Source organism: Oryctolagus cuniculus, chromosome 1 (assembly GCF_964237555.1).
Source record: "Oryctolagus cuniculus chromosome 1, mOryCun1.1, whole genome shotgun sequence".
Classification (NCBI taxonomy): Eukaryota; Metazoa; Chordata; class Mammalia; order Lagomorpha; family Leporidae; genus Oryctolagus; species Oryctolagus cuniculus.
The window spans coordinates 21,438,312-21,461,624 of NC_091432.1; the positions used below are offsets into that span (position 1 = coordinate 21,438,312).

Sequence of the window (23,313 nt, forward strand, 5' to 3'; positions counted from 1 at the left end):
ACTAGGATCCATTTTGAGTTAAATTTTCTATACATTATGAGGTAGGGTCATACATATAATAGATAATAGATAATATATATATTTAACATATGGCTATCAGTTTGTTCCAGCACTGTTCAGTGAAAACGCTGTTTGTTTTGTCTACATTGAACTGACTGGGCTGCCTCCTTGGTTGAAAATTAACTAACCCTACAAAAGAGTTTTGGAGAGTTCCTGGTTAGGGGGAATGTTCAGTGAAGCACCTAAGGCACTCCTTGGGATGCTTGCATCCCTTGTCAGATGCCTGGGTTCAGGTCCAAGCTGTGCTGTCAATTTCAGGTTTCTGCAAATGCAGATCCTAGGAGGCCGTAGATCATGGTTTAAGTATTTTGGTCTCTGCCACCCACAAGGGAGACCTGGAATGAATTCCTGGCTCGCAGCCCCAGCCGAGCCAGGAACCCAGTCATTGCAGACACTCCCCAGTGCTCCTGCTTTATCTTTTTTAAAAAAGATTTATTTATTTATCTGAAAGTCAGAGTTACAGAAAGGCAGAGGCAGAGAGAGAGAGAGAGAAGTCTTCCATCTGCTGGTTCACTCCCCAGATGGCTGCAATGGCTGGAGCTGCGCTGATCTGAAACCAGGAGCATCTTCTGGGTCTCCCACGTGGGTGCAGGGGCCCAAGACATAGGACATTTTCCACTGCTTTCTCAGGCCACAGCAGAGAGCTGGATTGGAAGTGGAGCAGCTGGGACTCGAACCAGCAGGCATATAGGATGCTGACATTGCAGGCAGCAGCTTTACCCGCTATGCCACAGCGCCAGCCCCCTGCCTTACCTTTTAATTCCATTTTCTATTAACTTTTTAAAGCTCCCTCGTCCAGGTGTGGCCTACTTATGGACCCTTTTTTCTTTATCCTTGACCTATGTGCTTAAGTTTACCCAAATACCACATATCCTGATTAGGGTAGCTTTACAGGAAGACTTTAGATAGTGTAAATTCTGTAACTTTGTTCTTTTTCAAAATTGCTTTGGATTTTTTTCAGATCTGTTGTATTCCTATTACAAATTTAGAACTAGCTTGTCAGTCCCAACAACAAAAAAGTCTTCTGGGATTGCAACTGCGATTGCTTTGAGTCTACAGAACGATCAGGAGAGAATTCACACGTTAACCACGGTAAGTCCATAGGCATAGCACGTCTTTCCAAGTTTGATGTTGTACTTCAATTTCCCTCAGCAATGTGTAGGTTCCACCGAAAGTAATTTAACATTTTGTTAAAATTTTCAAGTATTTCATTTTTATGCTACTGCAAAAATATTACTTTTATGTTTTTTTGAAATACAGCTGATAAACGATAAAACCGACCCTATTTAAAGTGTGTAAGTTTAATGCACTTTGACATCTGTGTACATCAGTAAAGCCATCACCTCAAGTAAGAGGATAAATGTACCCATTTCCCCTAAAGCCTTTCCGAGCCCCCCTGTTATTCTTCCTGGCTGCCCTTCGTAGTCCAACCCTTTGCACCTCTTCTCCAGGCAACCACTGGCCCTTCCATCACTAGGGGATAAAATGTCCTATGTACATGGAATCACAAAGCGTGTTCTTTTCATCTTGCTTCATTAAGTTAGCATAGTGAGTCTGAGAAACATGCGCAGTCCTGCATGGACCAACAGCTCATTTTCATTCATCGCAGAGTTGTGTTCTACAGCTGCATGGATGTACCACAACTGTTCATTCATGGACGCGTTGATAGGCATTGTTTTCCCTCCAGTTTTTGGCCATTAAAACAAGAACTGTTAAAAATATCAGCGTATAAGTGTTTGTGTAGCCGTTACGTTTTTATTCCTCTAGGGTAAACGCCCACAGGAAGAATGGCTGGCTCAAATGGTAGATACATGTTTAACATTTTAAACTCCAAACCTTTCAACATGGTTGTGCCCAGATTGCTTATCACAGCAAAGTGGAAGGGCATGCAGGCCACCATGATCTGTTTCACATCTTCCCTGTGCATGTCCACGGTGGAGATTATTCACTCATCAAATATTACTCAGTAACTGTTGAATGTAATGAACTGGGTGAGGCTCAGATACCAACGAAGAAGCCAGCCAGGGTTTCTGCCCTATGGTGATCACATTCTATAAGAAAGAGAAGATACTAAATAACATAACTCATAATCAATGATTTGACTGCACAAAGGTACCGAATGCTCTGACTGTACTAGATGGAACTTTCAGAAACTTCTCTGATATGGCAACACCGAGCTGAGTGTCAAAGGACGACAGGAGTGAACAATATAGATATAATCCCAACAGACTATGATAAAAGCCACAAAAAAGCAGATCTAGGTTCCAACATAACTCCCCTGAAATGTATATTTTTATTAACTAATTAATTCACTTATTCAATCAGTTTAAGTCTGCTCCCAATTCCTGTAAACCTGGGCATTGGCATAGAAACAGGATTTCAGGTGGCTGGCGCTGTGGCACAGTGGGTTAAAGCCCAGGCCTGCAGCACCAGCATCCCATATGGGCAGTGGTTTGAGTTCCGGTTGCTCCGCTTCTGATCCAGCTCCCTGCTAATGCACCAGGGAAAACAGCAGAGGATGGTCCACATTCTTGGGCCCCTGCATCCATGTGGGAGACCCGAAAGAAGCTCCTGGCTCCCGGCATCGGACAGACTCACCTCTGGTCATGGTGGCCATTTGGGGAGTGAACCAGCAGAAGGAAGATCTCTCTCTCTCTGTCTCTACCTCTCTCTGTAACTCCGTCTTTCAAATAAATAAAATAAATTTTTTTTTTTTTAAAAAAAGCAGGAATTCAGGGAACCATCATCTTCTGCTCTTCTGGATTAATGCCAAACTAAGTGCCCTCTGCAGGAGAGAAAAGTCCCTCCTAACTAGCAAAAGCAGCAGTCTCTTTCACATGTCATAACAGAACTGTGACTGGAATAATTAAGATACTAGAATGTGAGGCCGGCACTGTGGCATAGTGGGTAAAGCCACCACCTGCAGTGCCGGCCTCCCATCTGGGCAGCAATTCGAGACCCAGCCGCTCCACTTCCTATCCAGCTCTCTGCTGTGGCCTGGGAAAGCAGTAGAAGATGGCCCAAGTCCTTGGGCCCCTGCACCCACGTGGGAGACCTGGAAGAAGCTCCTGGCTCTTGGCTTCAGATCGGCGCAGCTGCAGCAGATGGAAGACCTCTCTCTGCCCCTCTTTCTCTCACTGTGTAACTCAGACTTTCAAATAAATAAATAAATCTTTTTAAAAAAAGATACTAGTAATGCCAAAAACAACTTTACAAAGACCGTACAGCACCAATGGCAGCCCTGAGAGAATTTAGTTACGGGCACACAATACAAGGATGGCTCCAAGTGCTACTCGGGAGGCTCGGTGGTCACTGACTACTGCACCCAGTGTCAGATCTTGGGGAGGACAGCACAGTGGCAGCGAAACTTGGATTGAAGTCTCAACTCTTCCCCTTACGGGCTCTGTGATGTTAGGCAAACTATCTAACCTTGCGGCCTTTCAGTATAGCGTGAGGAAAAACAAGTCACGCCCCGTGGTTGTGGGGCCAGATCTCTGATAGGAACGCAGTGCGCTGTTCACTGGCGGTGGCTGTCAAAGCTGTTCCTCCCACCGATTCACGAGACGTTGCTTCCCGCTCTCGCACCCCTGAGATGCATTCCTTTTCTAGAATAACGTGGAACCTAACACAGGCAGCCACCGGGAAGAGGAGGTCAGTCCAGCTCCGGCTCTCCACGTGCTCACAAGCACGCTCCTTCTTGTTGGGGACAAACTCGAGTTGGAAAGAGAACCCAGGTTTCAATACGCAGGAGACCTCAACCTTGCTTTTGTCACAAACGCTAACACACAGTGGCGTCTGAAGTCATTCTATGCAATGAAGAGGAAAAACCTTGATGGACAAGGAAGTGGTTTTCGCACCACGACTTAGCTAGAGAAGAAAGTAGGCCATTTACCTTCCTAAAACTGGCAGTGCCAGCTTATTAAATGTCATCCACAACCCTAGACGTGACGTGCAACTCAGCTCTCATGAATGGGCGCCAGAGAGATGAATGGAGGCTTCATTAGCTATTCTCATGGCTTTCACTGGCCAGCAGCGACATCAACCTAAGTCTCACCCAACAGTCTACCATGTAACAGCTTCCTCGACACTCAGAGAGAGCTCTATGAAAAACACTGCGAAAACTTGAGCGCCTGACTTTTGCTGGTGATTGCGGTGATGGTGCTGGTGTGATTATTTCTTCCCCTTAAAAGCCACCTCAATTTAAGAGTCTGAATGTGTGACAGATACAGTTTCATTTACTACAATTTCACGATTTCTTAGGAATTCCAAAGGCAACACATTCTGCGTGACGTCAGTAAAATGGTCACCTCCCTTCCCAGGGCAGGGCAGCCCGAGGGGGGCGGTTTCTCGGGTCCGCTCCGCGCCGGCGGTGGCTGACTGTGGCTCTCACACTCGCTGGCCTTCGGTCTGATCCCGCCGTTCCGCCCTGCCGCCGCGGGCCCCTGCCTGTCGCCATCCTGCATCTCGTGGACATCCTCCCTGACAGGCCTCATCAATTCCTAGTGCTTTTCACCAGGCCCGGGCTCTGGCACTTTCCCCTGGGGAGACCTTTCCTGGTCTCCATACTTAACCCCTGAACCCAGCCTAATCCATCAGCCACAGTGAATGAACGGTGATAGGGACTGTTTCTCCCTGAAGACAGGCAGCCGGCCCCTCCGCTTCAAACTCCGAGGGCCAGGAGAGCCATCAGCAGGGCCTGCTTTCTGTTTGTCAGTGCCGCCGGCCTCGGCGCTGACTGATGTTTTTATTGTTGCGCTGCCCCAGCTGCTCAAGGCAGGGGACGTGCTATCCGAGGAGACATCGATTAAGTGCCTGTTAAATGCTCTCGATGCGCTTTGGAAAATGTCCCCTGGGACTCTCCCTGGGAGTTCCCCAGACCGGGGGCGCGCACAGTTAGCATTATGGGAGAAGGTTCCCATGGTTCACCCGCGGAGGCCTGGCTTCCGAGCTCTGCCAGGAGATTTCAGACGCTGGGAGTGCACAGAGGGCAATGGAACGCTCTGTTTTAGGAAAGACAAGCCGTGGCTGGCAGCGCACGGCAAACACGTAAACATACTGCGTGCGCGCTCCTTACCTCGTAGCCGAACTGCAGCTCGTCGGAGGTCAGCATGATGATGTCATCGTCGATGGCCAGCACGGCCTCCGTCTCGATCTCATCGTACGGGAAGAAGCGGTTGCTCAGCTTGTTCTCAGCGGTCCTCACGACTTTTAACGGGACTCGGATTTTGGGCCAGAGAGACTCTGGAAAAAGGACAAACAAGGTACTTACTACTCTCCCACCGCCCGAGAGATGACGTGGTGGTGAAGGCATCGTGCCCCAAATGAGACGCCAGAGTCAACCGATGCCCCGGCCCTCATCATATCCAGGGAGTGAGTCTGCGGTGCGAATGTCGCGTTTCCATGGCAACACACACACACACTCACACCTCTCTAGAACCTCACAACACGATTAATTCTCACTGCTGTCTTACCACAGAAGGAATTAAGTGGCTTCCACTCCCAACTGAGAGGCAGAGAGAAGCAAAATGACTGGGCCAAGCCCACGGCGACAGGAAGAAGAGAGTGGTACACCTCGTTCTCAGGACCACGGCTTTGCTGTCAGAATGCAACTACTTCCGGTAAATACTCTGCAAGACGCTCAGGCTGGCACACCTGCAGCCGGGCCAGGACACAGAGCACAGGCTGAAGACGCTGCCCGCCGTGCCCACCCCCACAGTGCGAGGACCGTCCGCGGTCCGTGCTGCTAAGCCCCCCCCCCCCAAAGAGGACGTTCACTGAATGAGTGTGGCTTTCTTAACCTGGCACTTTATCCCCTCCCCCAGGTTCGCTAGGTTCGGTTTCTCATCACGACCAATTTACAGAGTAAATATCAGATTTCTATGTCCAATTATGTGGGATTTCCAAGTGTGCCAAAGCAACACCGCCCCGCCCCCGTGACTTGCCGTCCGGCTCCCCCCCTCCTACTTTAAAATGACTGGGGCCATTTAACCGCAGCTTCTTTGTTTTTGAATGTTGCATTTAGCACAGCATGAAATTAACACCCCCTTGGCATAATAGCACCCAGGTCTGTAGACCTCAGGGCCCCCCACAGGGAAAGTCTGCTCTTCACACCTTTGTCAAGTGAGAACAGGAGAGCCGGGTGTGGGCCTTAGAGCCCCCCGATGCTGTGCTCACCCTGTCGCAACGCTGAAGGAGAAGTAAGCCAGGCAGAGTCAAAAGGAGAAAAGGCTGTCTCAGCTGACGGCAGGTAAGAGAGCTCACCTCTGCCTGTTTCCCAGTGCTGTCCTCGGGTGCTCCCTCAGTCTTGGAAGGGCTCTGTGCGAATGAGGGGCTCCGTGATTACAGAAGACATGTGCACAGTGCCTTAAAAAGGGGGCCAATGCCAACAGAAGCACCCCTTGGGAAAGGGCTGAACCAGAGACCAAAGAAATGGATCCCAGGGGCCGGTGCATTCCATTCAACAACAGCTAATTCCAGCTTCCCTGCTGGCATGCCATCCATAAATATCTTTGGAATAAAGGCATGGGCACATGACTGAGACTGGAGATCTGATTTCTGCATGATCTATGAGTTTTAAGTCCCTTTTTCTCAGGAAACAAATAAGTAGAGGGAGAGAATAAGCATATTCCGTACTCTACGGATGCACTGCCATTCAATCCTCCTGACAGCCCTAGAGGGCAGGAACTATTTACAAAGTGGAAATCGCATGGCTCAGAGGGGTTAGGTAACTTGCCCAGTGACACACAGCTAATAAATGATAGAGGACCTGTACCAGCCACTGCTTTGAGAATTGCATCTGTGTTTTTAGAGAACTGGAACAAAACTAGGAATATTTGACAACTGCCTCCAGCTATCATCCCTATTCTTGTTTTCCTCCCACTCTCTTCTGTAGAAAAATACAATTCTGGTCATATATCTACTGTTCTCAAATCCTTACAAAACAAGATTAAATGACAATATATAAAACAGGGTGAGTCACAGCCCTGGCTACTCAACCAGTGGTTCTGTAACCTTTTGGTTTCAGGATTCCTTTATACTCTTAAAAATCACTGGGAATCTCCAAGAGGTTCTGCTTACATGACACACACACACACACACACACACATGCACATCATTTACTGTATCAGAAATGCCAACTGAGGACACTGGAAAGCAGAGGGACCCACAGCACACAGTCATTCCACCAGCCACTGAGTGACGACGTCACTCCCCATCGCGTGGACTCTGGAAGAATCCCACTGCGCTCTTGTAAGAACCAAAGAGCGGGAAAGGGAAGTGATGCCCTAGGAATATTACGAAAACAATTCAAGCTCCCGGGCCCCCTGAAAGGGACAGGGATGGCCATAGTACCTGGCTCACACCTTCAGAAGGGCTGTGCTAGACTCTGCTGAGATTCGGGAAATGCCACAACTCTAGAAAACAGTCTGGAGGGTGGCACCTGAACCCAGGTCCTGTAGGATGCTTAAAGAAACAGCATGTCAGGGGCCGGCACCGTGGCTCACTTGGTTAATCCTCCGCCTGCGGCGCCGGCATCCCATATGGGCGCTGGGTTCTAGTCCCGGTTGCTCCTCTTCCAGTCCAGCTCCCTGCTGTGGCCTGGAAGGGCAGTGGAGGATGGCCCAAATGCTTGGGCCCTGCACCCCATGGGAGACCAGGAGGACCTGGCTCCTGGCTTTGGATTAGCGCAGCTCCAGCCGTGGCGGCCATTTGGGGGGGCGAACCAAAGGAAGGAAGACCTTTCTCTCTGTCTCTCTCTCTCACTATCTAACTCTGTCAAATAAATAGATAAATAAATAAATAAAAGAAACAGCATGCCAGCTACCGACCCGCTGCCTCTCCACGTCAGATCCAGGCTTCCTGGCCTGCTGTGATGCTGGCACAGTGTGGAGCCGTGTCAGCAGAGAGCACGAGGGACACCTGGGAGGAAGCAGGAGGGAGGGGCGCTTCTTCCTGTTCCTGGTGCGCCTTCCTTACTCCCTGCTCTTGCAGGACTTGGCCAGCAGGCAGGCAGACAGTGGCAATAACCTCCTGCAAGTATACAGCACTGCTGGGGGCACTTGCCCGCAGGGTCTACGCACCCCAATCCCAGTGAATATTTTTAAAATTTATTTATTTATTTATTTTTAAAATATTTTATTTATTTATCTTGTAAGGTTTCTTCATTTATTTGAAAGTCAGAGCTACACAGAGGGGAGAGGTGGGGAGAGGCAGAGGGAGGGAGGGAGAGAGAGGGAGAGAGAGGGGGAGAGAGAGAGAGAGAGAGAGGTCTTCTATCTGCTGGTTCACTCCCCAGATGGCCACAACGGTCAGAGTTGCGCCAATCAGAAGCCAGGAGCCACAAGTTTCTTCCGGGTCTCCCACGTGGGTGCAGGGGCCCAAGGACTTGGGCTATATTCTACTGCTTTCCCAGGCTATAGCAGAGAGCTGGATCAGAAGTGGAGTGGCTGGGTCTCGAACCAGTGCCCATATTGGATGCTGACGCTTCAGGCCAGGGTGTTAACCTGCTGCGCCACAGTGCCATCCCAAAAGATTTTATTTATTTACTTGAGAGGTAGAGTTAAAGAAAGAGGGAGAGACAGAAAGAAAGGTCTTCCATCTGCTGGTTCACTCCCCAAATGGCAGCAACGGCTGAAGCTGGGCTGATCTGAAGCCAGGAGCCAGGAGCTTCCTCTGGGCCTCCCAGGAGCATGCAGGAGTTCAAGTGCTTGGGTTATCTTCCACTGCTTTCCCAGGCCATAGCAGGGAGCTGGATCAGAAGAGGGGCAGCCGGGACACTAATCGGCACCCATGTGGGAAGCCAGTGCCACAGGCAGAGGCCCAGCTCACTATGCCACAGCGCTGGTCCCAATCCCAGTGAATTTAACAGCACCCCTGCTGGCAGCTTCCAGTGAATTCTATGAATGCCCCTACCAGCAAGTCAGCCCAGCTCCTCCAGGGTGGTTCCAGGTGAGCTCCCCTGAAGTGCCTGCCAGTTTACCAGGCAATTCCACACCCCCTGGGCAGCTTCCTGCGCAGTTCTGTGGGTGGCAGACAAATCCTGTTACAAGTTCAGAGCTAATTTTTCCTGTTCAAATTCCTATGTGGCTTCTGTCTGCTAGGTGAACCTTGACTAATACACTCTGGATATCAGACAGGTTATCAGGTGAAAAGGGACTTGTTCTCCACGGCCTCTGGAGTTAGAGCCATGACCAATGGCTGGCTGAACGCAACAGGGAAACTGGTTCAGACTCAAAAGCGGTACAAACTCTCTGACGGCATCAGCCGACATTCAATGCTTCAAGAACACACAGCTTTTACTTTAAATACACTCACTGAGGCCAGATTTCCACTTGAAACCAGGTGAGCGACTAAACAAAATGCCCCAACAAGAAGGCCAGGGATCCCACGAGGCAGTAACAGATCACGGAGAGAGAGGAAACAGCTTCAGAGCCTGGGTCCACCACTCACTAGCCACAGGACCCTGAACACGTCAACCACCGAGAAGTGCTTCGTAAGCTAGGAAGGAGGAGTGACGCCGTCTCCCTGCGCGGGCGGCCTGCCCACCACGCTGGAGACGCTGACCGCCTGGGGGCCGTGCTCTCCCTTCTCAGACTGTGTCTGTTTCCAGAACAGAGGATTCGCTTGGCCCTTGGCAAGTGGTGGTAAGGCGCTGCTTGTTAGAGCTGGTCTGTCACCAAGGCAACCCAGGGGCAGGCCCCCAGCGCAAGCCTTCCACGCTCACCTGTGATCACAGAACCCCTGCCCCGCTTCTCTAGACCCGAGAATGCCCTCACACGGTGATGGGACAGAGAATGGGGAGTTTCTGTCATGCGAGTTCCACGAGGCAACTGATAGGCCTTGTGTTTCCGCAGCGCGTGGAGGGGGCTGGCTGCCGCGGCTAAGTAGAAACGCGCCTGCGCTGTGTGGGTCCCGGACTTTGACTTGCGGAGTGTGTGCAGCCTGTCCGCCCCAGACAGCTTTCCACATTCTTCACCTACAGACACCCAGGAATCACTCGAGACAAGGTCCATAAAGAACTAACTTGCCCCCGTAAAGTCTTTGATGGGAAGATTTGAGAGCGCGAGGGAAGCCAGGCAGGACGACACAGGGTGCAGACGCAAATGTAGAGCGAGTCGCGGCTTTTTGAGAACTACCGTGACGTCTCCCTGCTCCGAGTCCGCTCTGACAAGGTGAGCCAGACTGTCACTGGCGACCCAGGCTCTGCAGGGAATCCCACGTGTTTGCACTGTTTCGAGCCAGACAGGCCTCCGAGAGGCGGAAGGCCTCAGTGCCGCGTCGGGCGGTCAGCGCCAGCACTGCTGTGACAGCCGTGCACAGAACAGCGCGTCCTGACGTGGCTCTGGGATTCTGGAAAGGTACGTTGGGAAAAAATGAGAACTGGAACAGGAGAGGGAGGAGACAGTGTGGGGCAGGAAAGAGGAATACAGATGAGGAAGAGGAGGTTGGTTTTCTTTCCTTCCCTAGGTTTTCTGTCTCTGAGCCCTTGACAAGGATCTAGTTCTGCATCACAGTCCCAGAGCAGAGCGCTGACAAAGCGTGATGATTCCCCTGCCACTACATGGCCGCCCAGGTAGGCACCAGGGGCTCGGTGCACGGGGCAGGCGCTCCGCATCCAGAGACACCTCACGGTGCTTCTGTCTGCCGTTCGTGGCTTTGTCCTTTAGGCAGACTGCTCTTCCAATCTGAGTTTTATCTTTCTTACTTTTGTAAAATGGGGACAGTAACAATTTCCTTATGGGTGGGTTGTAAGGACTGGGGAAAAACTGTCTAAAGCACTTCACACAGCTCCTATTCCCAGGACAGAAAAGGCACACAGTAAACAGCTACAGTAACGATGGACTGTTATCATCTTCACAGAGGCTCCCAGTAAAGTGCTGTGGGCTCTACTCCCCTACTGGTAACTTGAACAGGCCTGCACAGATGGATGGGGGTGACCTCTCTGGATGAGAAGGAAGTCGTCAAAGCCAGAAATCTTCAGGCCCTAATTCTTGAGCTCCGCTTAGAAGGAGGTTGCTTTTCCTTTTTCCTTTGAATTCCACACGTAACAGCAAACCCCTATAGCTGTGTCTCATCCCGGGAGTCTGTGGCAGGCAGGCAAATGTCACTGTGCATCCATTCAAAGTAACCTGGAAAATGCGATTTTTCACATGTGTTGCTGAATTTATAAAAACCAACAGCTGAGCTAGGTGACATGAAAATGTCACAGTATGAGCTTTAGTCCTGCTCACAGAACTAAAGGAACTCTTTGTACTGAGGATTTGTAAACAAATACATTGATTAACGTTTTTCTCTCCCGTGCTGGGTGCCAAGTGAAATGTGAGCAAAGGGAATTTCTCCACGACTTGGCACAGGTACTAGAAAATGCTCAAGGTGACCGAAGACGCCACAAGCCCGCCCTGCCAATCACTGCCGCACCCAGCCACCAAGGAAATGACCAGACCACGTCCAAACAAACCAGAGAGCACGTCACCAATGCCTGACTTGCTCAGGGCATGGCTGGTGCCCAGGACCTTCACTCCCCACAGTCCCAGAATTCAGCTGGAAAGAAAGGCGGCGGCTGCTTCTACCTCTGGTTGCGAGGCCCATCCATCACGCCTGCCCATCCCCACTCTGCCTGCTAAGGACGAGCGGAACACAGCTTGAAGCCTGTGTGGAGGGGTTGCTCCTGGGGTCAACTCAGGGAGCTGAGTTACAACTACCTGCACTGCACAGAGCAACGGCTCCAAGTTACTGGGGCCAAGCCAAATAACTCTGGACGCACCCAGCGTGGAAAGCGCAGAGTCGGGAGGGGAGGGCAGCGGCCCGCCTTTTCTTCCGCCAGAGCCTGAGACCGACATGACGAAAGCGCCCTGGAAATTTCTATGGCCTACTCTTAAGTATTTACTTAAATTTCAAACCCGGCAATTTAGACTTAACTGTAACCAAAAGAAAAAGCATTTGGTTAGGTTGGAGATTAAAAAAAAAAAAAAAAAAAAGTGGGAGTGGGGAGGTTTCTGCCTACATAATCCTCCGAGCAGCAGACACGTTAACCACAATATTTATTTTAGTAAATGTAGAGAAAGTGAAAAACATCATTTTTGCGCCTCTAATATTTCAAAGCCCTGGACTTACTTTTTTTTTTTTTTTTTAAATATGTATGTGACTAATGCTATACACAAAAAATCAGATGCCTCTGCTGGTGTGGGGACCGGAGCTGACAGCCCCAATTACCAACTGAACAAACACCCCGCAGAAGATTAAGCACGCTTCACGTGATCCCCAAACAACCACACTGCCAGAGTCGGGAGCTCTGACTTAAACACCAGCCGGGCAGTTGTGACACGTGTCAACATTAGGACCTCATCAGCGAAGGGCTCTCTTTCCTCCCTAGAGCCAACAGATTTTAAAAATAAACTAAAATCTTGATCATAAAAGTAACCACTACATTTTAGCAGGCTCTACCAAAAATTAAAACTGAACACCCTACTCCCAAGCCTGGGCTTGCACTGCTGCCTTTAGAAAGAGCAAGGCAGAGGGAAAATCTCCTTTCTCGCAGTCTGCAATGATACCTGCCCGCCAGCAGGGACCCAAATCAGGTAAGTAGCTCATCCCCGGCCCTAGTGGCTGCCTGGGGCTGATAAGGCGAAGCCCCTTTTGCATTTAGCCCCAGAATTTGCAAACTCTGTCTGCGAGGGCAGGACTTCATTCTGGCCGGTGGCCACCGCATGCAGGAACACAGGCACAAGTGTGGACGCAGCAGGCCGGGAGCTGCCTTTGCCCGTCGGAGGAGAGGCCCACGCCTGCCTTCTGGAGCACGACCCAGTTTTTATAAATACCATCCAGCTCTCTTCTCTCTGGGGCAAAGTGACCAGCGCTGATGAGGCCAAGCCAACGGGCAGAGAGGCTTTCTCCAGGTTCCCGCCCACATCGCCCTCAGAATCTCCTCCATCAACCTTTTCCCTCCTTTGCTACTCTCTTCCTCCCTTCCCAGGTGCTGCCGACATCTCTCGCTTCTGCCTCTTTTCCTTAAAAAGAGAAAAGAGCAGCAATTATGCCTCAGGGCATGGTGTAGGACCTTCATTTAAAAGAGTTATTTTGGGGCTGTGGCTTAGCGGGTAAAGCCGCCGCCTGCAGTGCCAGCATCCCATATGGGCACTGGTTTGAGTCCTGGCTGCTCCACTTCCGATCCAGCGCTCTTCTGTGGCCTCGGAAAGCAGTAGAAGATGGCCCAAGTCCTTGGGCCCCTCTACCCATGTGTGAGACCTGGAAGAAACTTGTGGCTCCTGGCTTCTGATCGGCGCAGCTCTGGCTGTTGTGGCCATCTGGGGAGTGAACCAGCAGATGGAAGATCTCTGTCTCTATTTCTGCCTCTCCTTCTCTCTCTGTGTAACTATGACTTTCAAATAAATAAATAAACCTTAAAAAAAAAAAGAAATAGTTTATCTGTTCAAACTATAGTTCCCTAAATCCAAAAGGAAAAGTACATGGTTCTTTCAGAAAACAAAATCCCACTGAGTACAACTTTTCAAATTTAGTAGGAGGAACTAAAAGATTTTCTTGAGGCAAATTTCTGACTTCCAGCCTTGACTATGGATCTACCAAGGTATTCTGGGGCTGGCTGCCTATCCCTCCATCAGCATAACCAACGAAAAGGGGGCAAGCCATAAAAAGCGCAGATACTACTGTCAGGCAATAAACCAGGCCTTATCGGTGACAGTGGTGCACATTACAAACTTCAAACTCATTCCTCACTCTAATCCATCAGAAACTTCCTGGCTTTAATAGGCTATAAATGGCAGGAGCTTTGAAGTCCCTGGGATTAGGATCAGTAATAGACAGACTGAATGAGAAACTAAATGCAGGTGGAACATACTCTATGCGTCCTGAATTAAAAACAAATCCAATTAATCAAACAGTTCTCAACCCTGGCTGCCAGGCGGCCGATTACAGGGGTGGCCAAGGCAAGACAGACAGTGATTCAGGATGAACCATGGGGCTTCTAGGGAGAGCTCCTGTAAGGCCTGACTGAGAGCCTGCGCAGGGCATGTTTTGTTGCTGCCTTTCTCAAAGAGAAGGAGGCCATCCATTTTTTTTTTGGGGGGGGGGGGGGAGGAGAGCACAGTATCAGAGCAGAGATAAGGAAGGAGAAAATGAATGCCTTTTAAACTGAGTTTTCATGTAAACAAATCAGCTGAGATCTGTTTTCCCAAGGCTGACAGCCTTTGATCCTACTGATCCCCAGGCCCTCAAACACTTGCGGCTACAGAGTATGCCAGGCCCGGGAGTTCCACGGGCCACCCCAGAACAGGAATGAGATGACGGAGAAAGTCGGGGTCATGCTGCCTCAGAAAGAATATTGTTGTTGACAAAACAGGAAAATTCATTCAAAACAAAGGATGCAAATAATTTGGCCATCCAAAATCAAACCAGCTGAGAGTGCACGGACGCCCAAGCAGGCGTCTCCGGAGCACAGCACTGCGCACACTCCTTACCTTCTGGAGGGTTTTTATTCTGATTATTCCAGACAACCAGCAGCTTGGAGAGACTCGGCACCTTGGACACTTCCGTGATGACCCGGAAGAGGCTCTCCACTCGGTCGTAGGTGAGGACGATGGCCGTGAAGCCCTGTGACTGCGGCGGGATCAGCGGGAGGAAGAGCGGGTTGCTCACGCTGCTCCATTTCTGCAAGAGGACAGAGCAGCGGGGGTCAGAGAAGGAGCTGGAACGACGGGGCTGATCTGGCATCATCCGCCAGCCTGCACTGCGCGGATCTGGTGGCCTTCACCATGACCGATCTAAGAGCCGGGCAACCATCCAAAGTCCTCCGGTCCTGTTTGCAGGGACTTCCTTTCGTTCACTCTGGCTCTGATACCACTGAAAAGGGAGCAGAGGGTTTTTGTCCATCCCCTCCCCAAACCCGCTCAAATGGTGGCTGTGGAATGTAAAAGAACACAGATCTGTAAGGACCAAGCGATGAGAGCGGAGGCAGCTGCTGACAGGGGACACTCACATCTTCCTGAAGCAGAAGGGGCGGCAGATCAGGGATGTGAGAGGGAGACCTCCGTGCCCACCAGGAGTGCAGCCGGGAAGGCAAACATTTAACCTGGGGACCCCACAAAAGCCCCAGAGTTAAACTCACCAGGCAGCTTGAAAGGAAAGGGGAGGAACAGGTTTAACAATAGGAAGACAGGTGAACAGTCTAGCCAGGAGCAGTTACAGACCCAGCGTCACACACCCTGCTTCCAGCCGGCTCAGCCGGAACACGGCCGGCCGGCCCGTACTCCCTGCGCACAGCTGCAGAAGGGAGGTCTGTTCTCTGCAGAAAGTGGGGCTCTGGACAGGGACGCCCAGGCACGCTCGGGAGGAAAAGGCAGGTTAGAATCTACATTCCAAATGCCCCGCGGCGCGCCTCCACGTTCTGTTCCCCAAATGCTGGCGGCCACCAGGTTAGCCTGGCACCCCCTCTGCTTACGGGGGAAGCCGGCCCGGTGCAACACACAGCCTCACACAGAGAGCCTCTGACTGGTTTTTCGAGTGCCCTCCTAATCAGGAACAGACTCTAGAATCACACACATTTCAAGAGCATCTTCAGCATGAACTACAGAAAGCAGAGGAACAAAGGGAGGAGCTCAGGGGAAGCAGACACAAAAGGAGCCCTAAGGAATTAAAACTCCACCGACAGATTGTATCCTCGGGGATCTAGGGTTCCCACCCATGAAACAGGAATAAATCACTATTGTTATTTAAAAAGATCTATCAAGGCACAGAAAGAAATCTTGGATATTAAAAAACATGATAGTCTAAATTTTTTTCTAAGAAAAATAATAATTTTTCTAAAGAGCAGAATCGAAGGACAAAAAAGATTAAATATTCCAGTCTTTTTTTTTTCTTTTTCTTTTCTTTTTTTTTTTTTTTTTAAATTTTTTGACAGGCAGAGTGGACAGTGAGAGAGAGAGAGAAAGGTCTTCCTTTGCCGTTGGTTTACCCTCCAATGGCCACTGCGGCTGGCACGCTGTGGCCGGCGCACCGCGCTGATCCGATGGCAGGAGCCAGGTACTTCTCCTGGTCTCCCATGGGGTGCAGGGCCCAAGCACTTGGGCCATCCTCCACTGCACTCCCGGGCCACAGCAGAGAGCTGGCCTGGAAGAGGAGCAACCGGGACAGAATCCGGCGCCCTGACCGGGACTAGAACCCGGTGTGCCGGCGCCGTAAGGCGGAGGATTAGCCTAGTGAGCCACGGCGCCGGCCAATATTCCAGTCTTGAATAAAAAACAGAGATGAACAGAAAAGATGAGAAAACCCAGAAGGTCCAACATCCATTTAATAGGAGGTTCCAGGAAAAGAAAACACAGAATATGGGGGGAAAAAAACTATCCAGGAAATTAAACAAGTTCTCAACACAGAAGATCCAAAAGGTACAAAATTTCAAAGAATGTGAGGGGCCAAAAAGTAGCCAGCAGAGTGAAGTGAAAAAAAGGAAAAAGACGAATACAAAAAACCAAAATGAACGAGGATACAAAACTACTGTTACTACCATATCAAGCCACAAGACTTTTGAACCAGAGAAATAAAGAGGGAAATTCTCACAACCTGAGTTTTTTGATGATGGACATGTGAGTTCACTACAAAATTCTAAAAAGTTCTCTGTATGTTGGTTTTTTTTTTTTTGTAAAATGAAAATAATTCAATCTCTTACCATTAAAGTATTTAAGAGCACTAAATCATTCACATACAGCAATGTTAGCAAAACTATTTTTGAACTGATAATAAATAGGAAAAGATCATTAAAATGTGCTTACATTTTTAACAGCTTTATTGGGATATAATTCATAAGCCATAAAATCTACCCATTTCAAGTATGTGAGAGTTCTGGTATTTTAATTGTTAATTTTTAAAAATTGTGGTAAAGTACATACAGTTTGACATTTGTAATTTTAATAATTTTAAGAGTATAATTCAGTGACATGAATTGCATTCACACCCATAAGTTATCCTGTGGAAGGCCTAGAACTGAACTCCATCTCCACCAGCAAGTGGATCCGTACAAAACATCCCAAGCGCCATTCTGGCTGCCTTCCTCTCTGGGATTCCCGGGGTCCTAGGTCCATCCCATCCATATCACTGATGGACACCCATCACCATGTGTATGACAACAGCTGCTCGCCAGATGGACCAGCGCGGGGTAGGAAATGTACACAAACACATGGGGTACACATGGGCTGGGAACTCAAGGAGGCCGAGTGGGATGCCTGCAGCCCTAATGTAATCAGGATATTAAAGCCAAAATGTCCACAACATGCCGTAATTAGATTTCACAACAGAGAGACACAATAGCAAAGGTTATCTTCTCAGGGCTGACCCTGTGTTTCCATGACATCACCGGCGGACATGGAGCTGTAGTCCTAGGAAGGTGTCTGGATTTTAGCATTTGTACCCTAGCATCTGATTACAGATTCAGCAACTCTTTTAAGTTGCCTACTCCAAACCTTATTCTTCACCTCTTGCTGACTTTCATGAAATCAGTAGGTAGCCCTATGCTTAAGTCACAACGAATCCCAAGGCATGGTTCATGGTCTATCTTCCATCCCCAGCCCCAGGCCACTGGCCTACTCCTCTTGGCACAATACCTTCCATGTTCTCTTAAGAAAGATCAGTGTAAATGGAAAAGAAACAAGAAAGAATTCTTAAGAGAAGTGTGCAGGATCTCCCCATGCGCGATCATCTCGTGTGAAACGCTGAGATGCACTAAGTGCACGCGTGGTGCTACACATGTATGCCCTCACCCTGAGTCACACAACCCTCGAGACAGATGTGGTCCCTGGTTCTCACTTCACAGATGACCAACTGGAGTGTCAGACACAGCTAACGATGTCCAAGGCTACATAACCTGGAAGAGATGGAAGTGGGACAGAGTTTCCATGAGCTCTCCTGCAAGGACACTCAGATGGAGTCCCGAGTGACTCCAAAGGTTGCTTCTTCCAGCTCTTACCCAAGACCAAAGTCCTGCAAGTTCTTGGTCCTTGTGATTGAACCTGGGTCAACAGGCAAGAACCCACCCTAACACCACGACTTCAGAGAAAACATGCAATAAAAACACCCAAATACATAACACTAAGTGTGCACATAAATTTACAAAGGTAAATACACTGCTAACACAGAAGGAAAAACTATTAAAACTCCAACAAAATGAGGTCTGTTCTTTGGGAGAAAGGGGGAGAAGGCCAACACACTTAAATGTCTTTATGACATGAAGAGCAGAGGAAAATTCCCCGAGAGATGCAAAGCTTGGTTACAGAAAATGAATGCCCTGGAATGTAACTGAGGCACCTCCTGAAAGGCAGCCTGGCTCTGGTTTCAAGGCACTGCCCGGGAAAAGGAGCCAGAGTCCCTAGCAAGACAGCAGATCTGGTGTCATCTCCTGCGCCAGCTCCACTTGGGAAGGGGATGGTTAGGGAAGGGGGCCAGCAGGAGGGGATCGCTGGCTGGGAAGTGGACAGTCACTCCTCCTGGTGTTCAGTTTTTCCACACTACCCACTTGCATCCCAAACAGGGCCTGGAAACTGGAGAAGTGGAGACGGCAGCCTGTGGGGGAGACGGAGCACATAAAGGAGCCCAGTGAGGCCTGAAGTCCGGCCAACACTTTCCCATAAAATACAGAAGCTGCGGTGAACGCAGGAGGCGGCGTCCCGGCTACTGGGCAGATAAGTCATTGCGAGACAGGCACCATTCTTGCTGTGAGACACGCCGCCGGGATGGAGACAGAGGGCTTCAAAAGTGAGTCAGCGCATCTGGGGTCAGTATGGGAATCACGAGTCCTCAATCTGAATCCAGGTTGTTTCGCTTCCCAGCGGGGTCACCGGGGCCAAGCACCTCTCGTGCCACCCAGCTTCTCCATCTATGACATCCTGAGCCGCCTCTGCCTCTCCAGGTAGCAGTACTCAATGCACATGAGGTGATGCTCAGATGGTACCTGGCAGGCAGGAGCATTTGGTAAATGGCTGGCCCTGTGTAAGGATCCATTTCTCTGGGTTGCATTTTCTGCAAGGCCCAAGCCTGGGCTGGGGAGGCGGCGGTATCCTAGCAATCCTGAGGCCTCTTCCAGCCGGGGAATTCTACGTAAATCCCCCTTCCTTTCCTTTACCCTGTCAGGTGTTTAGTTCCTGGTTTACCTGGCTCTCCACCTCTACTTCTTCTTCCTAAACACACTGCATCAGCTGTCCCAGAAGCTCCGAAACAGCACGGGCCACTAACACCCAGCACCTAGCACAGGGCCTGGTGTGAATCCAAAAAAGCTGGCAAACACACACACACACACACACACACAAAACACACACATACAACACAAAAAAACTGCACAAGCCCCACGCACAGGATGTGGGTCACACTCTGTCCGTCCTCAGGATGTGTGGCTGTGAACAGGCCAAGCACACTCACATGAGTGATGTGAGTTGCAAAGTGATTTCCAGCTCATTTCAGTTTCCAAGTTACACGAGTCCCACCACTCGAAGGACTCTGAACGAGTGTGGGATTCTGTCAGGATATTTAAGAGGACTTGCATGTGGGTCTTCCATTTCCTGGTTTCGTGATGCATAAAGTCATGTCCACCAGCGACAGAGTCTTCATCTGTGCCATGGGGATGTGACAGTGCCTATCCTCCAGGGTAATGACCATTAAGATGAGATTCTGTGCACTAACACTTAACAGATGGCCCAACACAGAGCTCCGTGAATGATGGTCAAAGACAAATAGCTCTTCCCAACTTGTATTCTTCTTACCTCTAAAACACTGGTGTTAGGGATTCAGCAGTCATTCCTGCTAGTATTATTTCTGGTTCTCATTTAGCCAACATTTCATGGAAATATCCATAAGCCTGGAAAAGTGTTAAAGACAGAGATGAACACATTCCTTCCTCTCAAAAAGACTTGTAATCTGGTGGGAAAGAGATAGGTATGAAGATGAATTATAAGGCCAAGTAAAAAGCGATAACACAAGGTATTAAGGAATGAAGTGAAGCCGGAGATGTGCACAATCACCTCTGTCTACCTGGAGGAGTTGAGGAGGAGACACGTGAGTGAATTCCAGGGGTGAGACGGAGAAGGACGGTCAGAAAAAGTCTAGTGGAGAGAGGGGGCAGACGCTGGCCAGCAACTGAGATGCCAGTAAAGGCACCAGCATCTGGCATCAGAATACCATCTGGGCTGGCGCCGCGGCTCACTAGGCTAATCCTCCGCCTTGCGGCGCTGGCACACCGGGTTCTAGTCCCAGTCGGGGCACCGGATTCTGTCCCGGTTGCCCCTCTTCCAGGCCAGCTCTCTGCGGCAGCCAGGGAGTGCAGTGGAGGATGGCCCAAGTGCTTGGGCCCTGCACCCCATGGGAGACCAGGATAAGTACCTGGCTCCTGCCTTCGGATCAGCGTGCCGGCCGCAGCGGCCATTGAAGGGTGAACCAACAGCAAAGGAAGACCTTGCTCTCTCTCTCTCTCTCTCACTGTCCACTCTGCCTTTAAAAAAAAAAAAAAAAAAGAATACCATCTGAGGCCCTGCTCCAGCTCCCGACTCCAGCTCTCAGACAATGCAGGTACCGGGAGGCAGCAGCAATGGCTCAGGTGACTGGGTTTCTGCCACCAATGTGGGAGACATGGACTGAGTTCCTGGCTCCCAGCTTTGGCGCAGCCCAGCAGCAGCCATGGTGGGTGTCTGAGGAGTGAAGCAGAGGGTGGGAGCTCTTTCTCTCAGCCCATCTGTGTCACATAAATATGTGTGTGTGTGTGTTGTGTATATACACGCACACGGCCAGTGGACAAACTAAGCGAATGTGAAGATGTGGTAACAGTGTGCTGCGAGGAGGAGGGAAAGAGAACAGAAATGGGAGGAAGTCAGAGATAGGCAGGCTGAAGCCACATGGGGAGAAGCCTGGAGTGACAGAAATGCTAAGTTGCACATTTGGTGGTTTTGGTTGTTTCTTGTGCAACTTTATCGACCTGCTGACAAACCAGTGCTGCTACCTTCAAGTTTCCTTGTAGAGGTCGGAAACAGTGATCTGCAGGGAGGCATCCGTGCCAACTGTGTTTCCCCGCCTCAGCCACGATCCCATTCGCCTGGGAGCTCAGTGACAGCATGCAGGCTGGCAGCCTTAACTGGGGAGTGGAGCTTCGCATGGACACTTCACCACACTGGGGTTAAGGTCAACACACTAACTCCCAGAGGGAAAAACTTACTGGATGGGGATATTTCAAAAATGGCATTTAGTCACCTCTGAAATACCTTTAAGAACTGACCCCCTGCTGGTTGACCAAAGAGAGTGTCTACAGTCTGGGACCTCTTGACCCCCACTTTCTGCAGGAAATCAAGCGAATTTAAACCTCCATAATTTACTCAAGGCTCTGGCTTCTGCCAGGGAAAAGGCAAACAATGCTGGCAATTAACTCTGCTGCCCAAGGAACTCTCCATTAGAGCCAGAGAGGGTCCGGAGCCAGGCACTGAGCCACAGGGACCTGAAGAAGAGGGAACGCCCCTGAGTGCCAGCTGCACGAACCTGGGCGATCAACGCAGTTTTCAAATCTACCAGGGAAGCTGCCCACTCACGCATGGGGGAGATACCAAAAGGGTATCCTATTTTGACAAAGAACTGGCCTCTGGCCAAAATGCCTTGTTCATTTCATGTCCACCCTTCCCTCTCTCTCAACAAATACTCATCACAGACGTTCCAGTCAGAAGTTCCCATGGTGCAAATGCAGTCACACACAAGCACTCCATGCTGCGTGCCCGGTCGCAAGCCCGCTGTAGGCAAAGTTCTTTCCTGTCGTTTAGTCTGGAGAGACCGGTGGGTGCCTGAGCCGGCAGTGAGCAGACAAACTAGTGAGCGGGAGCTGTGGGGCTCAGGTTTCAGGACTCAGAGAAAGCAAGGTCTTGGTAGATGGGGCTTACAATCAATGACCAGTTCAATGGGCTTTCTCCCTCAAGAAAGAGATTCAGACCCAAGCAACTAGTTGTACCCTAAGCACAGGAAGTTGTCAGGCCCTTCCTGCAATGCTGTTTTGCTCTCTGTTGGTTGCAAGGCCAGAAGCCCTATACGATGAGCCTAACCCACACCATTGCAGCCGAGGCCACCATGCAGAAAACAGAAACCCGTGGCCTGTGCCTGCCGTTCTGCAGTGTTCTTGCTCAGCGGCTTGGGGACGGTACAATCACAAGCGAGGAAAACCACACTGCACTGCCATCCCAAGGACTCTTTCAACCTTAACCAAAGTCCAGCACAAGACAGATCAGGCTGCAAAGCATGACGATTCAAAATTTAATTAGCGTCACCATGTCAGAGATGTTTTATGTCACTATGTACAGCTTCATGTGAAAACAGGAGACTTCAGCAGACATCTGAGCCAATGCATACTTGATTTAAATAGAGGCATTTTGCCTGGGCAGAAAAGTGAGAAGTCAGAGAAGAAAGGAAGAGGGGACAGGCCTGTAACACAGAAGCTTTTGAGGCCGTGGTAATGGCTAGCCTTACCTAGTCCTACCTTGATAGAAAGGCCAGTTTTCTTGGTTGTTTTGAAGTTATCAACCCTTACCTCAATGTGGTTTCAATTATGAATTACCAGACTAAAAGGGGAAAAAAAGCTTTGATTTATTCTTTTTTGCTCCAATTATGCATGATGTGTTTCCACTGAAGACTTTGAAAAGTATTTCATCATGCCTCTCATCCTGAAGTGGTCAAAGGGCAAAACCAAAAGGAGTTAACCCTTTCATTTCTCCTCTAGGCTCAAAGAGACTCCCCACTGGTGGGTACAAGCCAAGGCCCCTGAGGCACACAAAACAAGGAAGGGGTTAAGCATTAGCATCGTATTACTAACGTGCATAAGGGTGGTGTCCCTTGTCCAAAATGGTGAGATGATATTTATGTTAATGGTTACTGGGAGATTTGAAAGGGGCAATCAGTAATGCAGCCCATGTTGCCTTAACCATTAAACCTCTACAGCCCTAGCTAGTCACAGCACAGCCCCCTCCCAGGCCTGTGCTGAGTAGGGAAGCTGGAGACTTACAGACCTAACCATGTCCTCAAGTAGGATCTCTCAGTTCAAGAGAGAAGGTGTGAGGACAAGGGTGAAGTCTACGTGTTTACGGCATGTCTTTCATTTAGTTCACTCTCACATCATAACTGATGGCCCAGAAAAGCAAGAATAGCACCGAAGGCCACATCTCACTGCTGATACATGGAGTGACATGGAAGACGAAGAAAATCAAAGGCCAGAAATCCTCTTAGGGCTTCAGACTCAAC

At 49.8% G+C, this 23,313-nt stretch overlaps 1 protein-coding gene across 3 annotated transcripts in view; it reads right to left on the bottom strand.

Annotated features, from left to right (window-relative positions):
- Nucleotides 1-23,313, bottom strand: part of EXT2 (exostosin glycosyltransferase 2) — a 159,385-nt gene that overhangs the window by 39,062 nt on the left and 97,010 nt on the right. For 2 of the 3 annotated variants that reach the window (XM_008270099.4, XM_070071335.1), the window contains exons 9-10: nt 14,532-14,721; nt 5,135-5,301 (exon numbers count right to left, since the gene is read on the bottom strand). In XM_008270099.4, coding sequence (XP_008268321.1) covers nt 5,135-5,301; nt 14,532-14,721 — 357 coding nt within the window. Of the gene's footprint in view, nt 1-1,345; nt 2,112-5,134; nt 5,302-14,531; nt 14,722-23,313 lie in introns of those variants that run through there. The other variant, XM_070071337.1, reaches the window with a different exon arrangement.